At 39.7% G+C, this 17,986-nt stretch overlaps 1 protein-coding gene and 1 pseudogene across 1 annotated transcript; both read left to right on the forward strand.

Annotated features, from left to right (window-relative positions):
• The first annotated feature begins 205 nt into the window (after positions 1-205).
• LOC128358842 (probable vesicular acetylcholine transporter-A) lies at positions 206-1,965 on the forward strand (annotated as a pseudogene).
• A 3,216-nt stretch (positions 1,966-5,181) lies between these two features.
• tcp11l1 (t-complex 11, testis-specific-like 1) lies at positions 5,182-14,417 on the forward strand. The gene is made up of 10 exons (XM_053319153.1): positions 5,182-5,447; positions 5,834-5,983; positions 8,679-8,811; positions 8,905-9,025; positions 9,267-9,487; positions 9,772-9,908; positions 10,837-11,015; positions 11,139-11,320; positions 12,816-12,988; positions 13,114-14,417. Exons 2-10 carry the CDS (start codon positions 5,842-5,844, stop codon positions 13,335-13,337), a joined length of 1,512 nt encoding a protein of 503 aa, XP_053175128.1. The 5' UTR covers positions 5,182-5,447; positions 5,834-5,841; the 3' UTR covers positions 13,338-14,417.
• The last annotated feature ends 3,569 nt before the right edge of the window (positions 14,418-17,986 follow it).

Here is a 17,986-nt window from a genome sequence, read left to right on the forward strand (position 1 = left end):
TTTCACCCTTACGCTGCTATTTTTTACAGTATATACTGATTGTGTCAATTTGAATTTCTCCAAAATGGGATCAATAAATAGATACAGCTTATCTTATTTTGAAGGGGCTCCAGGAAGTCCCCAGAATAAAGGGCAATCAATTATTTCTACTAAATTTCCATCCACAAATAACAAGAGTGGGAAAGAGCGTTCGATGGTGGACAGAGAAGAGGTAGAGAAGAGGTAAAGCAGGGGGAAGTTATCTAAATCAAGAAAGGCTCCTGTGCTGGTTTAGAAAATAAAAAAAAAACTGAACAGATGTGCAAAGTTTGTGCAATACTGTAAACAAATCAACTGGGGGAAGGGATTCTTTTTGGAAAATACGAGACTCGAGTCGAAAAGAAAGAAAGGAAATCATGGAGCTGGAAGAAGCCACACAGGGACACGCCACTAATTTGGCACAATCTGCCGCCTCCAAACTGTCCCAAATGGGCGAAGGAACTAAACAGCTGGACAATGTTGCAATCCAAGACCCAGTTCGGAAGAACCGGATTGTTCTAGCAATAGTGTGTACAACACTTTTGTTAGGCAACATGCTTTACATGGTTGTTGTACCAATTATACCCGATTACCTTGAAGATCTACGGGAAGCAGCGTATCAAACTGCCCAAGCCATTGCACCGCACACCAACTCCACCAACAGCACCGGCTACTACACACTACCTGAAGGGAACTTCGACCTACAGATAGGTCTTCTTTTTGCCTCAAAGGCCATCCTGCAGCTTCTGGTGAACCCGCTAAGTGGCACGTTTATGGACAGTGTTGGCTATGTTATCCCACTCTTCATCGGACTCAATGTCATGTTTCTCTCCACCCTTATATTTGCCTTCGCTGAAAACTACGCCACTATGTTCCTGGCGCGCAGCCTGCAGGGCCTCGGCTCAGCCCTCGCGGACACTTCAGGGATCGCTCTGATCGCAGATACGTACACAGAGGAGGCAGAGAGAAGCAAATCGCTGGGTATTGCCTTGGCTTTCATGTCATTTGGAAGTCTTGTGGCGCCCCCCTTTGGAGGGGTTCTCTATCAGTTCGTTGGGAAGCGGGTGCTATTCCTGATTCTGGCCTCTATCTGTCTTATTGATGGCGTATTGTGCCTGCTTGTGCTAAAGCCCTACTCCAACCGAGAGAAAAAAAAGATGCCAGTGGGCACCCCAATATATAAATTGATGATTGATCCCTATATAGTTGTAGTGGCTGGTGCTCTGACAATTTGTAACATCCCTCTAGCCTTCCTTGAGCCCACTATCGCTAACTGGATGGAGGAAACCATGAACTCCAGTCAGTGGGAGATCGGCATGATATGGTTTCCAGCCTTCTTTCCTCATGTCTTAGGTATTTTTCTCACTGTCCATTTAGCAGCCAAATACCCCCGTCTCCAGTGGTTTTATGGTGCTATAGGTATGGTATTTATAGGCGTGAGCTCCTGCACAGTGCCAGCCTGTAAAAACTTTGGACAGCTAATAATCCCACTGTGTGGAATCTGTTTTGGCATCGCCTTCGTGGACACGGCGTTGCTGCCAACACTGGCTTTCCTGGTGGATGTTCGGCACGTGTCAGTGTATGGCAGTGTGTACGCCATCGCATACATCTCTTACTGCTTGGCCCATGCACTGGGGCCCATAACGGCTGGACAAATAGTGCACGACCTGGGTTTTGTTCCGCTCAATTTAGGCATGGGCCTCGCCAATATATTTTACGCACCGGCTCTTCTTCTGCTGATGAACGTTGCGCGGAACGAAGCCGTCTTCCTCCGAGAGTAATATGCTCCTGGAGGATGGCCCAACCGGCCTGTATTACACAATTAAGATTGAGCAACGAGAGAAGACGAGAAAGGGTTTGTGTACTACGATAGACGAGAATGGCATTGAGACATTTGCGCAGCGCTCCCACCCAGAGGAGGAATCTTCAGGGGGAGAGTATGCGTAAAAGAGTTGTGTGCTTCCCGTCCGATCACTTGCATAACACAATTAGGATTGTGTAGCTACATCAATCATTTACTGCTTCTGGACACAGTTCCTCCAGGTATTGTCAAATTAATAGCTTCACGCCTGTGCAGTAGAAAGGCGCTTATTCATCTTTAAGTGAAAGTATTGTAAACGATTTCACTAACATTATTTATCACTGTATCACAAAATGTATCCATATCGTATTCAGGGATTACGTGTATTTCAACAAAAGAACAATATAATGGAAGCGTGTAGCCTAATCTGTATTCATTTTTGCCAGAGTTGTGCTGTTATAAACTCAATTTGCAATACTGTGTCACTCAACAGATGTAGAAAGATAAAACAGAAGGTATTTTGGATGGTGTACTAATTCATACTATATGATCTACGACTGTACATAATAAATCAATATTATGTGAAAGACATTATTTGTGTTAATTATTTCTTCTGACATTTCGTGGACTGCGTTATAATTTCCCGGCCATGATGCTTTATAAATACAACCACAATGTTAAGTAGTAACAGTACATTCTTCACTTATCAAACCTATACCTAAATTTCCTTATGAAGGTAATTTCATTAAACTGAGTAAAGTCTACAATGAAGTAGTTTTGTGATCCTTGAATGAGAAATACAAAACAACTGAAGGTGAATCCGGTCCATTACAAAATAAAAAAGTAACTTCTCTGAAATAGAAAAAGTAGATTTGCAGCGATCTATAGCGCTGAGTTGACGTAGAATCGTGAGGCCTACTGTTATGTGCAAAATAAACAACTTTTCAAAAATGCTAACATCAAACACACAAGTTTGTAATGCTGCATGTGATGTGAAATCTTACAATCTTAAGTGCGCATTCTTGCATTTTTGTACGGTAATTTTTTATTGATCACTGATCAGCATTCTAAATTTGTCTCAAATATTCCCACAGGACATTTAAAGATAACTTTTCTCAGTGGTCTGTCAGTGACGGTCTGTTATTTTAAAGAACTTTAATACTTGATATCATTTTATTTGTGGACACAGAGTCTGTCTCTGAGGAAAGCAACCTGCTTGACTGTCTCTCTGCACCGCCAACATGCCAGTTCTGGACCGAGAGACCTCCAAAGATTTGGATATGGAATATATTTCACTTGAGTGCATTAGAGATCATTAAATAAAACTAAAGATAATTAAGAACATAATGACAAACATGAATTAAAATTGAGCTTTTATAGTTGTGGTTTGTAACAGCCCATTTTTTATTTAAATCTTTCATTTGATCAGAATGAGTCCAGTAAGGTGAATCATTTACAGTTTTTTATTTATTTTATATTTATTTTAGTTATTTATTATTTATTTAAAGTATTTTCTTGAAAATGTGATACATGTGTCAGAGCTGATACTGTGCTGATGTGTAGACACAAATTTAGTTTTTAAAAAAGCAGTTCAATAAACTCAAAACATAGTGAAGCAATGTGGAGCCCCTGGAGGAGTAGGGGAGCTACTGCAGAGCAAGCTGGTGGAGAGGAGAGGAGGGAGAGCAAGGCCAACTGGGTAAATATGCTCATCTGGTTAAAAACACACAAACATCCCCAAAATATGCTTTACAATTAGCAGCAGTAAAGCAATAGGTTATACTGTGATTTTGCATACTATATTACAAACCAGCATTAATATGACATAAAAGAAGTAAAGTAGTGAGCAAAGTTATTTTCCCCCTCATCACTTTAGATTTTTTCATAGTTTTTTTTTACAATGGTTCAAATACAACATGATAAAGCTTAAAAGGCCCGATTAGTAGTTTTTTGAGTAGAGACTGAGTACTGTCTTGTGAGCTGATGATACTTTCATCCAGGCTAGTTTTAACATTTCCAAAATATTAGCAAGTTAAAAAATTAAACCCCTGAATGTGTCTAAAAACATTTCAGACTTAGAGTTTTCTAGGGTTTGAGTATTGAAACACCAGCATTTAGCTCACAGATGCCTTTTATGTCGATCCTTCCTTTTCATTTTGTAGGTGTTTGACTACTGGCTGAATGACATGTACCTCAACAACAGACTGGCTCTGCCCGTCAACTCCAGTCCTGCGACAGTGTTCCCACAGCAACACTTCAGAGCTCCCATTGACTCATTAAGGTACGAGACACTGGAGACAAAAACAAGTCATGAGAAATTGTGATTCAATATAACACAATATCATTTTGTCTGATGGAGACTTCCTTGTGACCCTTTTACTACAACTAACACTGCAAAAGAAATACAAGCATCGTGTGTTACATTGTAAAGAAAAGAAAAAATACTTTATCATCACTTTTTCATCATAAACGCAATTTATGATTATTAAGGCATGACGACTTAAGAACTGATGCTTTGAAAGCTTTGATCGAATATACCAAATTAAACACTTCCTTGCAACACATTGACAGATGGGGTCTTCACCCAGGACGCATTGAGGGCTGAGAGGCCAGGCCAGGCTACTGCATGGTGGCAAGGACAGTAGACAATGAAGGCTGTTGTTTGCTTAAATGGTATTGATCTAGGGCCAGCTCATTAAGCAGATGATTTACATAAAGCATTTATTTATTTATAGTTAACTGTAACACGGCTACACAATAAATCAGGATCAGTCCCCAGTGTTGAAGGACTATGTTTAAGGAGTGACCAATACAAAAACAGTGTGTTTTGAGAAGTATCTTACAACAATCTTAACTCAAGGTCCACTTACCAGTTTTCATCATATCACATCATGGTCCTCATCAGTGGATGGGGATTGCTCAGTTGTCATGGAGATGGATCTGTTGAGATAAGACTGCAGCACTTTAAAGACCTCTTGTTTGTGTTAGTTTATAAATTAAGCATAAAAATCATTCTTGACCTTAAAAAAAGCACTTTGATTATTTACAAAATCCCAACTCAAGGTCCACTTACTAGCTATTTCCAGAGCCTTCAGTAATATCAAGCAGTCTTCATCAGCAGTCAGAGAAGTTCTTATTGATGAGCCAGCATGCATAAAAAGTCCTGCATGAATGATGGATGATATCAGAATAGCTACTGAGCTCACATATCAGCAGACCAATCTCCATGACAATCTATTAAGATCATGTGACCAGTTAAAAACATCAATAATATTAATGTTCGCGTGCACGCGTAGGGGCTCGAACATGACGTCATATTAGCCCCACCCAAAACAGGAAGAGTCGCTTGGTTAGCGGCAAACCACCCGAGCAGTGCTGCGACGTAAATAAACAGGACTTTTTTCTCGGACTAAACAACGGCTTGCTTGTGTTGAAGACGGTTACTAGCTGTGGTGAACTTGTTAATAAATGTACGAGCGTGTTAATGCTTCTGTGGCGGTGTTATGAAGGAGTAGCTGTGTCATTATCAGGCTCTGCTTGTTGTTGACGCCGACTACAGCTAACGGTTAATAAGTTGAGCTCCACAGCTCACTAACAAATCTCTTTCCTCCGGCCTCCCGACTATAAGGTTAGTAACATAACTACATTTAAACCTGTGCCAAGAGGCTTTGTTTTGTTTACCTCAGTCTTAGCATCACACTGTGGTACACTGACTCTCCTCCTCCTCCTCTCTTCCTGTAGGTGATGTCATCATCTCTAGATAACAATAACAAACCTACATTCGTCCTAAACTGCCTGTGTTGTAACATGTAACCTCATCACATTACAAACACCTTGTCATCACTGCATGTCTAGCTGAAAAAAATAAAATAAAATCTGATACACAGCTGTTTCATGTCAAATATAATGTTCTGTCCCATGTTTTCTGCAATCTTCAGGCATTCAGCAGCTCCTCACAGCATTTAGAGTGTCTGTGCAGACTGCATTGTAAATCTTTAATGTATGATTCTGTAGACCTTAGCATGCAAAAGGAGGTAGACAACCTTGAGGGTGGAGGAGACAAGGAGGCGAAGGAGGAGAGGGCGCAGGAAGCTTCTGAGGAGATGATGAGGAAGAGGGTGCGGGCAAATACTCCAAGCCCACACAGAGGGAACACTCCACAAGGTGAGGGTTAACCCGATTTCAGAGGGGAACTTAGGGCTGGGCAATATAGCGATATTATATCGATATGGTGATATCCACTTCAGGAATTCATAAAGTTTTACATGGATTGGGGCAAAGGTCAACAACCTCAGACTCATTTAATCAACTGATCTCAGTTTTCAGACAGTTGATTGGTTGAATCGTGTGCTATTGATTGGTTGAAACAGAAACCTGCAGGCACACGACCCTTTAAGGAATAGTTTGGACATGCCTGGTATAGTAAGAAAGAAAAACACACACTCTCTCACCATTTGCTATTTACACATCCAGGTAATTTAGTCTCCAATTAACATAACCTGCATGTCTTTTTTTAGATTTAGTAGTTCATTTTAAATTGTTTGTACACACTTATGTGTGTCAGCCATGAGATAAGCAAAGAGGGTTTCGTCATGGTGACCAGTATCCCTGAGCTTAACACAACAGAACTTATGTTGCACAACTGTGATCCAGGATGTCGATAATTCATTGATAAATCATTTAGGTTATAAAACATCAGAAAACAGTGAAAAACACCCATCACAACTCTCTGGAGTCCAAGCCAACACTCTCAAATGTTCTATTTTGTTCAACCAACAGTCCAAAACCCCAAAATATGAAATTTACTGTAATGTAAGACCAATAAAAGCAACACATTCTCACATTTTAGAGCCTTGAACCAGCTAATATGTGTTATTTTTACTTGTAAACGATTATATGATCATCAAAATAGATGCCACCTAACCTATTCATTGATTACAAGTTGCAGCTCTAATCCATACTGTATTTGAAGTGTGGAAGGATAGTGTTGGGTCGTCAAGCCTTACCCTAACTCCAGTTTGACTTCAGTTATTCTCAGATTAGTAAAAGATAGAAAATGTGCATTTAAATGGGAAGACAAACAACCCTTCCTTTGAAGAGAGGGGAAGAAACACGTCAGCCTCACAAGCTCATTCCTTCAGGGGATCGCAGATAAACTGTCCTTGTCTGCACTGTCTGCCTGTTTTTTAACTCCCCAGCAGTGCCATAGCCTTGAAATAGCACGCTGTTGATTTGGTATTGCACTCCTTAACATTGTCAGTCATTATGGAGCTTAAAAAAAAGAAAATATATATGGAGAAGAAACAGAGATATCCTCTTTTTTATACAATGCAACTCAACCACCGACAGTTAAGTCTGAGGCTTGACATTGAAGTCTGTGTTTTGCTCTAATGTAGCCTGGAGCAACTACAGAGGCTTTCTAACTCCACATAACAAGATGTTTTCAGACTTGCAGTCTTCAGTCCCAGTCAGCTCTGACTCAAGTGACATCACACGAGGTCATTCATCAGCTTTCACACAGCTCCCTCTTGACTCATAAACAACTTTATACATTTTTTGTTGACATACCCAATAGTGCCCCTCAAAACCTGCAAACAAACACTGATGTGTAAACTTGGTGGAGTTCCCCTTTAATTTGCCTCTGGTGTTTCTTCAGCATGTCTCCAAACTGACAGCTTAAGTACAGGTGTGTCTGATTATTTGCTTTGATACAGTAGCCTGACCTATACTATACAACCTATACTGGATTTTTTATATCAATACATTGCCGATAATGATAATGCAAGAGTTGAAACAATGTATCGGCCAATAGTAGTAATCATGATGGTGATTCATTAGATCTGTTTTTGTGATAAAGACACATACTAAGTGGGACATTTTACAGTGTAAAAATCAACTTGTCAGCACTCTGTAATACTGACACTGCCTATAAATGACCTCACACCTAATGTGATACTTCTTTACTGCAGTTGTTTGCTTCCTATCAACCGACATACACTGCACATGGACCGATATGCTGTATCTGCACTGAGTGAATGTTAAGCTATATATTTGACCCAACCAATTCATTGATCTTGGCCCGTTAAATAGCATAGTTTCAAGCATTGGCATCGGGTTTATGAGTGTCGGCTTGCCTTTTATACTTCGACACGTCACTTTTAATGGACTTGATGGATGCTCGGTGTGTAACATGTTTGGCACACACAGCACAGCCTCTCTGAAATCTAAAACCCTGTCCGTGAGGTCTTGAATGTCCAGACATTAATCTTAGCCTCAGTTAGGGCCATGGTTCAACACCAGTGTTGCTAATCTCCAAGACATGAGAATATCAGTATAAAACTAAAACTGTCCCCCAAAGCTGGAAACCAGACAAATAAAACTTTTTGGACACTTCTTTTTATTGCAAAGGATTAGCACAGTCAGCTCTGATTTAGATTATGCTTCCTTGTCTGATTGTTCCCATTGTGACTTTTATCATGTTTTCCACATTTTTTCATTTGCAATAGCTTTAAGCTTGACAGATGATGACATTGCAAATGTGAGTTGGAATGTATGACTTTTAATTCGCGCTCATAGTTATAAATTGGATTAACCTAGAGCACAAGAATAGAGACAATAGAGATTTAGCTTTCAGACTCAACAGAAAGCTTTGTGGATACACTGACAGCTGGATGACTCGAGGGGATTAACACGTCTTGTAGTTGGTGTGTGCCTGCTGACAGTACAGTCACACTAAGTCCATTTGGAACTAAAAGATAAAACTCAGTGTTTGCAAATCCAGCTCTGTTTCCACTTTGAAGTGTCATTTTGCGGAGTAAAAGTATCTTTTTAATATAGATTTACTTTCCCTCCCTCATAGCCAGCCCTCCTAGATTTGTGTCTGTGGAGGAACTGATGGAGACGGCTAAAGGAGTCACCAACATGGCTTTGGCCCACGAAATAATGGTCAACCAGGCTTTTCAAGTCAAACCTGCAGAGCTTCCTGAAGGAAGGTGAGATTTTGGATACTGCCATTCTGGATTCCATTGAGTACTGTTCTGCTTTCTTACTGTAGAAGTAATCATTCCTCCCGTGCCTCTGTACAGTTTGGAGCGCAAGGTGAAGGAGATTATGCACAAAGCATTCTGGGATTGTTTGGAAGCTCAGTTGAAGGAGGACCCACCTTCGTATGACCACGCCATCAAACTGCTGACGGAGATCAAAGAGGTGAGGCGGAGTGGGGGTTAGTTTATTCAGGAAAGAGCGGTCATAACAACTGCAGCGCTCTGCACATGTGTGCCCTAAATTTAGCTGCAAACATCCTCTCCTAAAATATGATCCTCTGAAGTTGTTTGTATTCTGAGAAGGTCACGGGCACAAGGTCTCACAAGCTCCGTTCATCCCTCTTCATTCAGTCATTCTGTCTTTTTTTCCTTGCCTTCATCATCATCATCATCTACTCATCTAGACACTGCTGTCTTTCTTGCTGCCGGGCCATAGACGTCTGCGGTCCCGTATCGAGGAGGTTCTGGACCTGCCTCTAATCCAGCAGCAGGCTGAGAAAGGAGCACTCGACATCGGTCAATTGTCCCAGTTCATTGTTGGGATGATGGGCTCGCTGTGCGCCCCCTGCAGGGACCAGGACATCAATAAGCTGAAGGAGACTGACGATATTGTGCCTCTGCTCAAGTAGGCCAAGAGACTATTATTAGCTCTGCATGCTCCAAGCCTCTGTTTATTTTTAGATAGTGTAATTTCATTTCAGTTGATTGCTACGTTATTATCTTATTATTACATTCTTAGAGAATGATAAGAAATTAGCTGAAATAACCTGAATGAGTAAATAACAAGTTGGACTCCAGCTCCGTTAGACTATAATTTAAAGTGTCTTCAGGACATTTTGAGAGGGTTAAATTTAATGACACCTGATTCTCTGTTTCCATATCTGGTTTCCTCTGTCATCCCCTTCTAAGGGCCATATTCTCCATGTTGGACCTGATGAAAGTGGACATGGCTAACTTTGCAGTGACCAGCATCAGGCCTCATCTGATGCAGCAGTCAGCTGAGTATGAGAGGAACAAGTTCCAGGAGTTTCTGGAGAAACAACCCAGTAAGGAGACTTTTTTCCCCTTATCATATTATTGAGCATTACATAAGAGGCAGAGCAAAAGCAAAGCAAGAATCCTCTTAACCCTCACATACTGTTCACAGTATTTCCTCATAATTAGTCTTTATACGAAACTTGTAAACCACAAATCATTCACACAGGCCTCATCAGCCACAAATAAACATGATTAATCCTTACTGAAGCTTTCAGAGAGCAGGGGGAGTTTATTTATTAGTTTTTATGAGAAAAAGCTCTATATAAACACTATTTTATTGTCCAGGAGAACAAAAGTATTTCATATTGGAATTTTGAATTATTCGATAAATATGGGTTAAATTTGACCCTGAACAGTATGTAAGGGTTAACAGCAGCTTCTTTTGGTTTTTTGGCTCTCATCACACCTGTTTCCGGATGCAGGTCTGACTGTACGATACCAAATATGAGATTTGATGTAGCCAAAACAATTTAATAAAGTGATAATATGCCAATATTGTGTTTTCAGTTTGTACTGCTGCCCCCACGTGGCCAAAAAATAAATGCAACTTTAATCATGAAGCATATATTTCAGTGTTTATTTATGTTTTATATAAATAAAGGGATTAGTCAGTCAATCAGAAAAGCTATGGGAAATTTGATAATGAATGAATCGACGGATCAAAATTGGGGATCTGCTGCTTGTCTCTGTTTATATAATATATATCATAAAATGATTATCTTTGGGTTTTGTGCAAGTAATTTAAAGATGTCTTTTTTCGCACATCTTTGGAAAATTGTGATGAAAATATTTATAACATAATTGAAATACTAATTGATAATGGAGATTATCTTTTTTTGTATCTTAATTATTTCTCCTAATTGACCAGCTGTGTTTTCAACGTGGCCTTCTCTTTCACAGAGTAGGTAACTCAGTTGATGTTCCTGTCTTCTTTAGATGCCTTAGACTACACTGAGAAGTGGCTTGAGGACACAGTGAGAGGCTTGAAAGAGGCTGGGACAGACAGTTCTAGCGCCGCCTCATCTCCCCCACCTTCACTCCTCCCACTTAATGTCCATAATCATGCCTATCTGCGCTTGCTGAAGTGGGACAACGCCTCAGACCCCTTTCCAGAGGTAAACACCCGGAGTCCTGAAGCCTGTCATTACATCTGCCGCTCAATTATTTGGGTTTTCTTTCTCCTGCCTGTCATTTCTACATTTAATCCTGCATCTGTGTTTCTGCTCTCCTCTCTCTAGACAGTATTAATGGATCAGGTTCGGTTCCAGGAGATGCAGCAGGAGGCTGAGCAGTTAGTGTTGCTTTCCTCCGTGCTCCTCATTGTCTACACTACCACAGGAGAGGCCATCTCAGGCTTGCCCGGACTGATGGAGACCCTTAAAAACACTGTCAACGTCATGCTTGCAGACATGCACACGCCGTAAGTACAACTGCTTTAACTGCTAACAGTCAAAAAATATAGTCACACATATGTTGAAAGCTACACAGTAATGCTAATTATGCAACCAAGCTGTAAAAGTGGAGTGGAGAGGGTGTGGATGCAGTGTCCCAAAAGAGACTGAGCCAAATATTATAGCCCTGCTGCAGACATGTTTTATGAAATATAAAAAACTATGCTTTAAATACGTCTCACGCCTTACATCAATCACTTACCCCATTAAAATCTGCTCCTTCTTTCTCATTAAAAATCCATTCCAATCTATGAATATGCAGGTATTTTTAATGTCAAACACACAAGTCTCCTCCTTCATTGTAAAGTCCATTCTCAGTGTTTGTGCTCTGGAGGCTTCAAGTTTCCACATCACACTTGTTCAAGTTGTTTCTTGGCCCTCAATTGACTCCAAACTAGTTTTAAAAATCACAAAAATGTACACAACCGAAACTCAGGTCAAACTCTGCACATACATCATTTTGCACAGTGAGGCTCAAACATCCAACTCAAGGAATAAGAAAGAAAAACACATTTTTGAGTGAAGGGGGACTTCAACTATTTTTTTGGAAGTTACAGTTTTCCAGGAACAGTGTTCATTTCATTGGGTCTTAAACCTTTGAATAACATGGTGTTCAATTGACTCATTTGGGATTAGAGTTACAGTGTGACCACAAATTGTACATGTAGTGTGTCCTAGTGGGCTGAATGCTTAGACACATGCACTCTTGAGGTTGCTCATGCGCTCTTTATCACATGTTCCATGTTTGCTTTCCTGAACTGTATCTAGAAAGAAGTCATTTTAAAGCAATGATCAAATTGGTATATGAATAAAAGATCACAAGAATGTGTGTAATGTGAAAGTGGCGATGACCTCACAGAAAATTACCACCTAACTATGCAGTTCTCCTCAGTTTCACAGAGCTTTTTAGTGTCTTTCAGCACATTTGTTTGGTTTTATGGCCTCTGCTTTCATCAACTTCACTTCCAACCACAGTAGGAAGCTGTTTACAGTAAAAAAAAAAAAAAAGAGAAACCCACTGCACACTACTTACCCAGCACCAAACAGCAGACAGACAAAGTAAAAGAGCATAGAGCATTTAGCATCCGAAGAGACAGACATTTCCTTCAGGAGTTGGTGGAAACCAAAACAGAGCTAAAAGGAGAGTAACTATTGAACTAACCCTCCTGTTGTCTTCCCTTTGATTGTGCAAATTGTGACTGTTTATAAAGCATAAGGTATAAATTAGGTATAAATTTTACCTAATTTTTGAGTTGATGCCTGTTGTCCTCCTCTGTCAAAAAAATCAATGCAGATTTAATATATAATGCACCAATTTAAAGGTGTACTCCGGGCAAATAAGTGTTGCACTTTTGTGAAGTTGGGGAAGTTGTTGTCTCCTTAAAGCTAGCTCCAGTTTTAGAATTTATAACCATTTTGTGTTGCAATACTGTACTGAAGTAAGCACTTGTTGCCTGTCTCAAGGTCTTTTAGTGCACAGGATGCCTTAGCTACCATCGGGGAGAAACTGTGTGTTGAGCTGAGTCAGTGTCTAAGCCAGCATGGCTACTCTCCATTCTCTGCTGACCGGAGGAGCACTCTGAAGGGGCAAATCTTAGCCGCCATCCAACCAGACAACAGAGTCCGCAAGTTGATGGGTAAGAAGTGACATATGATGACTTCCTCAGAGGGTAGGAGCACAGCCAACAGCTCGTGTTTGACTTTGTGGATTATGTAGACATTTATTTGGCAATGACACATAAGTCCTCTCCTCTCCTCTCAGACTGCCGGGTTCAGACCTACCTCCTGGCTTCCCTGGAGTCCAGTCAACACAAGACCCCTCCTCCTCTCCCAGGAGGTCTGGCCCCAGTCAGCAGGGAGCTGAAAGAACTCGCTGTTCGCTTCAGTCGCCTCGTCACTTTCAACAAGCTGGTCTTCTCCCCTTTCTACCAGAAGATTCTCCAGAAAATCCTGACATCAGAGGAGTGTCCAAACGCAGAGACATAAACGCCACACGTAGAGTAAGACGGATGTGGAGAGTTGTCTGTAGTTTTGCAATTTCCCCCTCGCGTCTAACGGTTAAGTTCTAGAGAAAGGAGTTGAGGAAGCTGATCTGTATTCAGTGGGCAAAGCTGGCCTCACAGAGTGTGTGCACCCTCAAACAAGCGTAATTTAAAAAAAAAAAGAAAAAGCACTGGCTACCATCGTAGTTGCATTAACTCACAGTGTTGCTTATGTGATAAAATCTCAGGCCTCATATTTGTGACCTTACAATGGCCATCTTCTCTTCTGTTCAGTATTGAAATAGTTAGATACTCAAACCAATACGTGTTTTAGCACCAGAGCTACAACAATCATTACTGTTACCATACAGTCACTGAATATGTACACATTTCTATCCACAAAGCCTACAAAAGAATCATAGCTAAGTAGAGTACAGAATCTAATTAGAGGTGAAGTCAACAAGGTGAAGAGTCATGGCCCGCATTTATTAAGGAAATAGGATATCAGTCCTTACTTGGACTCTGATTCTCCAAGTGATGCATATTTTGGCCTTAAGTAAGTTAACCTAGTAATTTTATTAATTGTTAATCTCTTTGTCCCAAACTGTTATCAGGAGTTGGCCATCAGATACGCGCGCACATTTTATGAGACGTGTTATTAAAAGATACTGCTTCGATAAAAACTGACTAATCTTTTGTGTTGGATGCAAAGCAAAACACATGCTGCTTTTGATGGGGCTGACACATATGGGAGGCTACTACGTGTTCATATTGTTAGGCGTATTTCACAGACTTAACATTTTCCCTAAATCGTTAGTTGAAGTTGAAATGAAATTGGACATTGACATTGGACTTTTAATTGTGATGTTTCACAATAAGGTAGCAGGCATTGTAAAATGATCTATGGACTGGGCTGACATGGTTTATTTCATGCAGCTGGGACAAATTGCCCTCTATTTTAAATTATATATTCATACATTTAACTATTTATTTTGGCATTATGTTTAGCATTTTCCTTGTTGTAGAAAAGTGTGAAGTTAGGAGAACTTTGGTTCCTGCAGGGACATGTTCTCCTTTGCATCACCCACCAGACAAAAAAATTACGTTTTTATCAAAATTGTATCCAAAAACTCCTTGTCATCAAGCAATTCCCTCTCCTCCCACAGAATGTGCCTGCATGTCTCTACCTGACCTGCATCCCCTGTCAGCTCCTGACAGGTTAGCACACCTTTGGAGCTTTCTGAGATAACCCTAACCCTCTTTTTTCTTCTTTTGCTTTAAAAAAGTTGGAAAAAAAACAAGACCAAATGGGCATTCCTCATAGAATATTTAGTCCGGATTGATTTCCTGCTGTGAGATTCTTAATAAAGGCCGGCCATGACAAAGTAGTCAGTAACAGCTCTTTCAGTATATGACCGTTTTCATACTCAGTGGCACTGACACAGTTCAGTTAATACTTAAAGCGTATTGAGGTTTTGATACTAAACGTAGACAGCCATACAGCACACACAGGTAAAAGACACATGATTGCGTACTGGGAAATACAGTGGATACACACTCTTAACACTCTTAACACCTTTTTTTACTGAACTTTCTCATCAATACCCTTCAAATGAAATTAGTCTTAACAGTTTTGTTTGGCTAGACAGCAGTTTCCAAGCTAAGGGGTCAAGACTCCACAAGCGAGTCACTAAAGGAATCACTTTACCACAAGCTGGAATAAAATAAAACGTTGTTTAGTTGTAAGTTATATTTAATTTTTCGGACTTTTCTCAAGTGCTTGATTTTATTCTTGTGTAATACTAGATAATTCAGTCCTCTCAAAACACAAGATTAGATGAATTAAGATTGGATAAAATGTTAACGTTAAGGAGGGATAAAATAACCAGGTGGAGTGTCTGTTTTGGCTAACGCTGCAAATTTAATACGTATAATTAAGTATTTCATTACACCGATGCGAAAATCATTGCCATAAAATAGTTTGGCTCATTGAATTGCAATAATGTGCGCAATGGCTCAACATACCCAGAGCAAAACCGTATGGCAACATCTCAAACGCTTATAAAACAAAAATGTGAGACTTAACATTTCATTATTTTAAAGTTAGGCCATTTTGCAACAGAAAAAAAGGTGTAGATGTTTGATATTCACTGTATGTACACAAAAGCAAGTTCATATCAGATACTGCTCAGTGTTAGACTAGATGTGACGAATATGATCAGAATGTATTTGCAAGTATCCAAGGGAAACCAGACTGGTGTTATGGACCAACTTGAATGAACTGTTGCTCTTTTTAATTGTTATTTGGTAATTAAATTAAGTTATCTTATTTATAACATTGATGATGGTTTACAAATATGTTTTAGAATATTTACTGTTCACAAGCACCTTGCTTGTCTTGTCTTGACAGTTCTCATGCATATTTTTACACACTACAGCCTATTAGATTCAACTTACCGCAGAGTAATGACAGTGGTCGCAATGTTTCTTCACTCCTCCGGGTGTCACCTATTCCGCTAATTACTGACACGTGTTCATTGACTGATTGCGTCAATTGCACTGATTCTTGTATTTGAATGTTCTTCCAACGTGTTAATAAAACATTGTTTGTCCCACACAGCAGAGTCACGACTGTCACTTCTGTTATTTTGCAGCACAAAATAGCATTTCAAATAATGTATCGTCCTTGTAGGTTTATAATGTGACAAACATTTCATTCAGCAATCATTTAGTGGTTACTGACCCTCAGACTGATATTGTTGACTGATATCATGTTAAAACAACACATAAGAGTAACCATCAGTAAGATTTTCACCAAGGTGATTTTATATGTAATACACATATGAGAAGGTAGGTGGAGCCAGAACTGACTAACAAACTGATATTAAGTGGGATTTGCATTATTAATGTAATTGAAACAGAATATACAGTCTGTAACGTGAGTGAACTGTCACTTCCACCAAGGTTTTCGTTTGCCTGTTTGTGCATGTATGTGTTTGCATCTGCATTAAGAAGCATATAACACAGGAGAGAAACAACATGAGGAGACGAGGAAGAAAACAAACGGGTAAAAAGAAATGTAAGTGTGTTAGAGTTTACTGCCTTCTCAGTGTTAGAATTGTATTTTTAAGGTTTGCTTTCACTATCAGTGTGGAGTCTTAAACAACAATTCAGTTTTCTTCAATTCTTCAATTCAGTCTTAGATGTCCAAAATCTGATAAATCATTTACATAGGCTTTTGTCTTAATACTGTTAGGGCAATTTTTCTGGGAGCTTATCACCAGCTGGCTCCTCCTTTGGTTTGGGTCACTTGTTTTAAAGGGACTGTGGAATTTTAATGATCTTTTGTGAACCTCAGTTAAAAGGTGAAATTGGCCCAGTTCAGCTCTGGGTTCATTGTTGGGTGTGTGTGTGTGTGTCCTACTCTTAAACAATACCCTAGCAAATGTATGTGTGTAAATCTTCAATGGGATGTCCTCATTTGTTAAATTCTTGTTCAGGGAGGGGACCCTGTGCTTTACTAGCATGTAATTATGGACAATTCCATTATGGCCCGCAGTATTGTGAGCCATATTAGACTGAAAGGATGTAATGAATAATGGGTAAAATGCATCTGAGCCATCGTCACTGTTTAAGAGAAACTGGTGTTCAGGGCTTGGTCAAAGCAATGGAAGGACTACTCTTACTTAACAGGTATCTTTTTAGATTTATTGATTTTTTTATAGAATAAGAAGGCTGTTTATCCCTCAGTAAATAATCACTAAAATACACTAAAAATAATTTAAAATTTGCTTCATTTGCATGACAATAACTAAACAATATGCAAGCATGTTTCACAAGGTGAATCTAAGAAAAGACTTGTTTACATGGCACAACACTACACTACACTATATATACATAATAATACACTTAGCCTATATAAATGTATGCCACATTGTATAATATAAAAGAAAAGAAAGACGATATAGATATAAGACTGGTTTAAATAATAAGATAAAATATAGTTTAACAATTGAGCCTATGTAAAAGGGGGATTATAGAAGAGAAGAAATTAAATAAACATTAACAAGATGCTCAGAGCACCATGATGTGCATGCTCATGCTCAGTGACAATATTAGTATGATTATGTTTAGCTCAGGGGTGTCGAACTCATTTTTATTCAAGTGCCACATACAGTCCAATTTGATCTCATGTGGGCAGGATCATTAAAAAGATGGAAGGAAGGGAGGAAGGAAGGAAATAAGAAGGTAAGGAAGATAAGACAGAGTGGGGAAGGAAGGACGAACAGAAGGAAGGAAAGAAGGAAGGATAGACAGAAGAACGGAAGGAAGGGAGGAAGGACAGAAAGAAGAAAGGGAGGAATGACAGATGGAGGGAAGGAAGGGACGAAGAAAGGAAAGATGGAAGGAAGGATAGAAGGAAGAAAGGAAAGAAGGAAGGGAGGGAGGAAGGACAGCTGGAGGGAAGGATAGAAGGAAGAAAGGGAGGAAGGAAGAAAGGAGAAAGTAGGAAGGGCAGATGGAAGGAAGGGTGTCAAACATGCGGCCACATGTTTGACACCCTTCAAACACGACGCTAAACTTTAGCATAATGTAGGCTATAGGCTACAATTGTAGTTTAGTTTGTTAGCATGCTGACAGTTACATTGCCCT

Source organism: Scomber japonicus, chromosome 5 (genome assembly GCF_027409825.1).
Source record: "Scomber japonicus isolate fScoJap1 chromosome 5, fScoJap1.pri, whole genome shotgun sequence".
In the NCBI taxonomy this organism is placed as follows: Eukaryota; Metazoa; Chordata; class Actinopteri; order Scombriformes; family Scombridae; genus Scomber; species Scomber japonicus.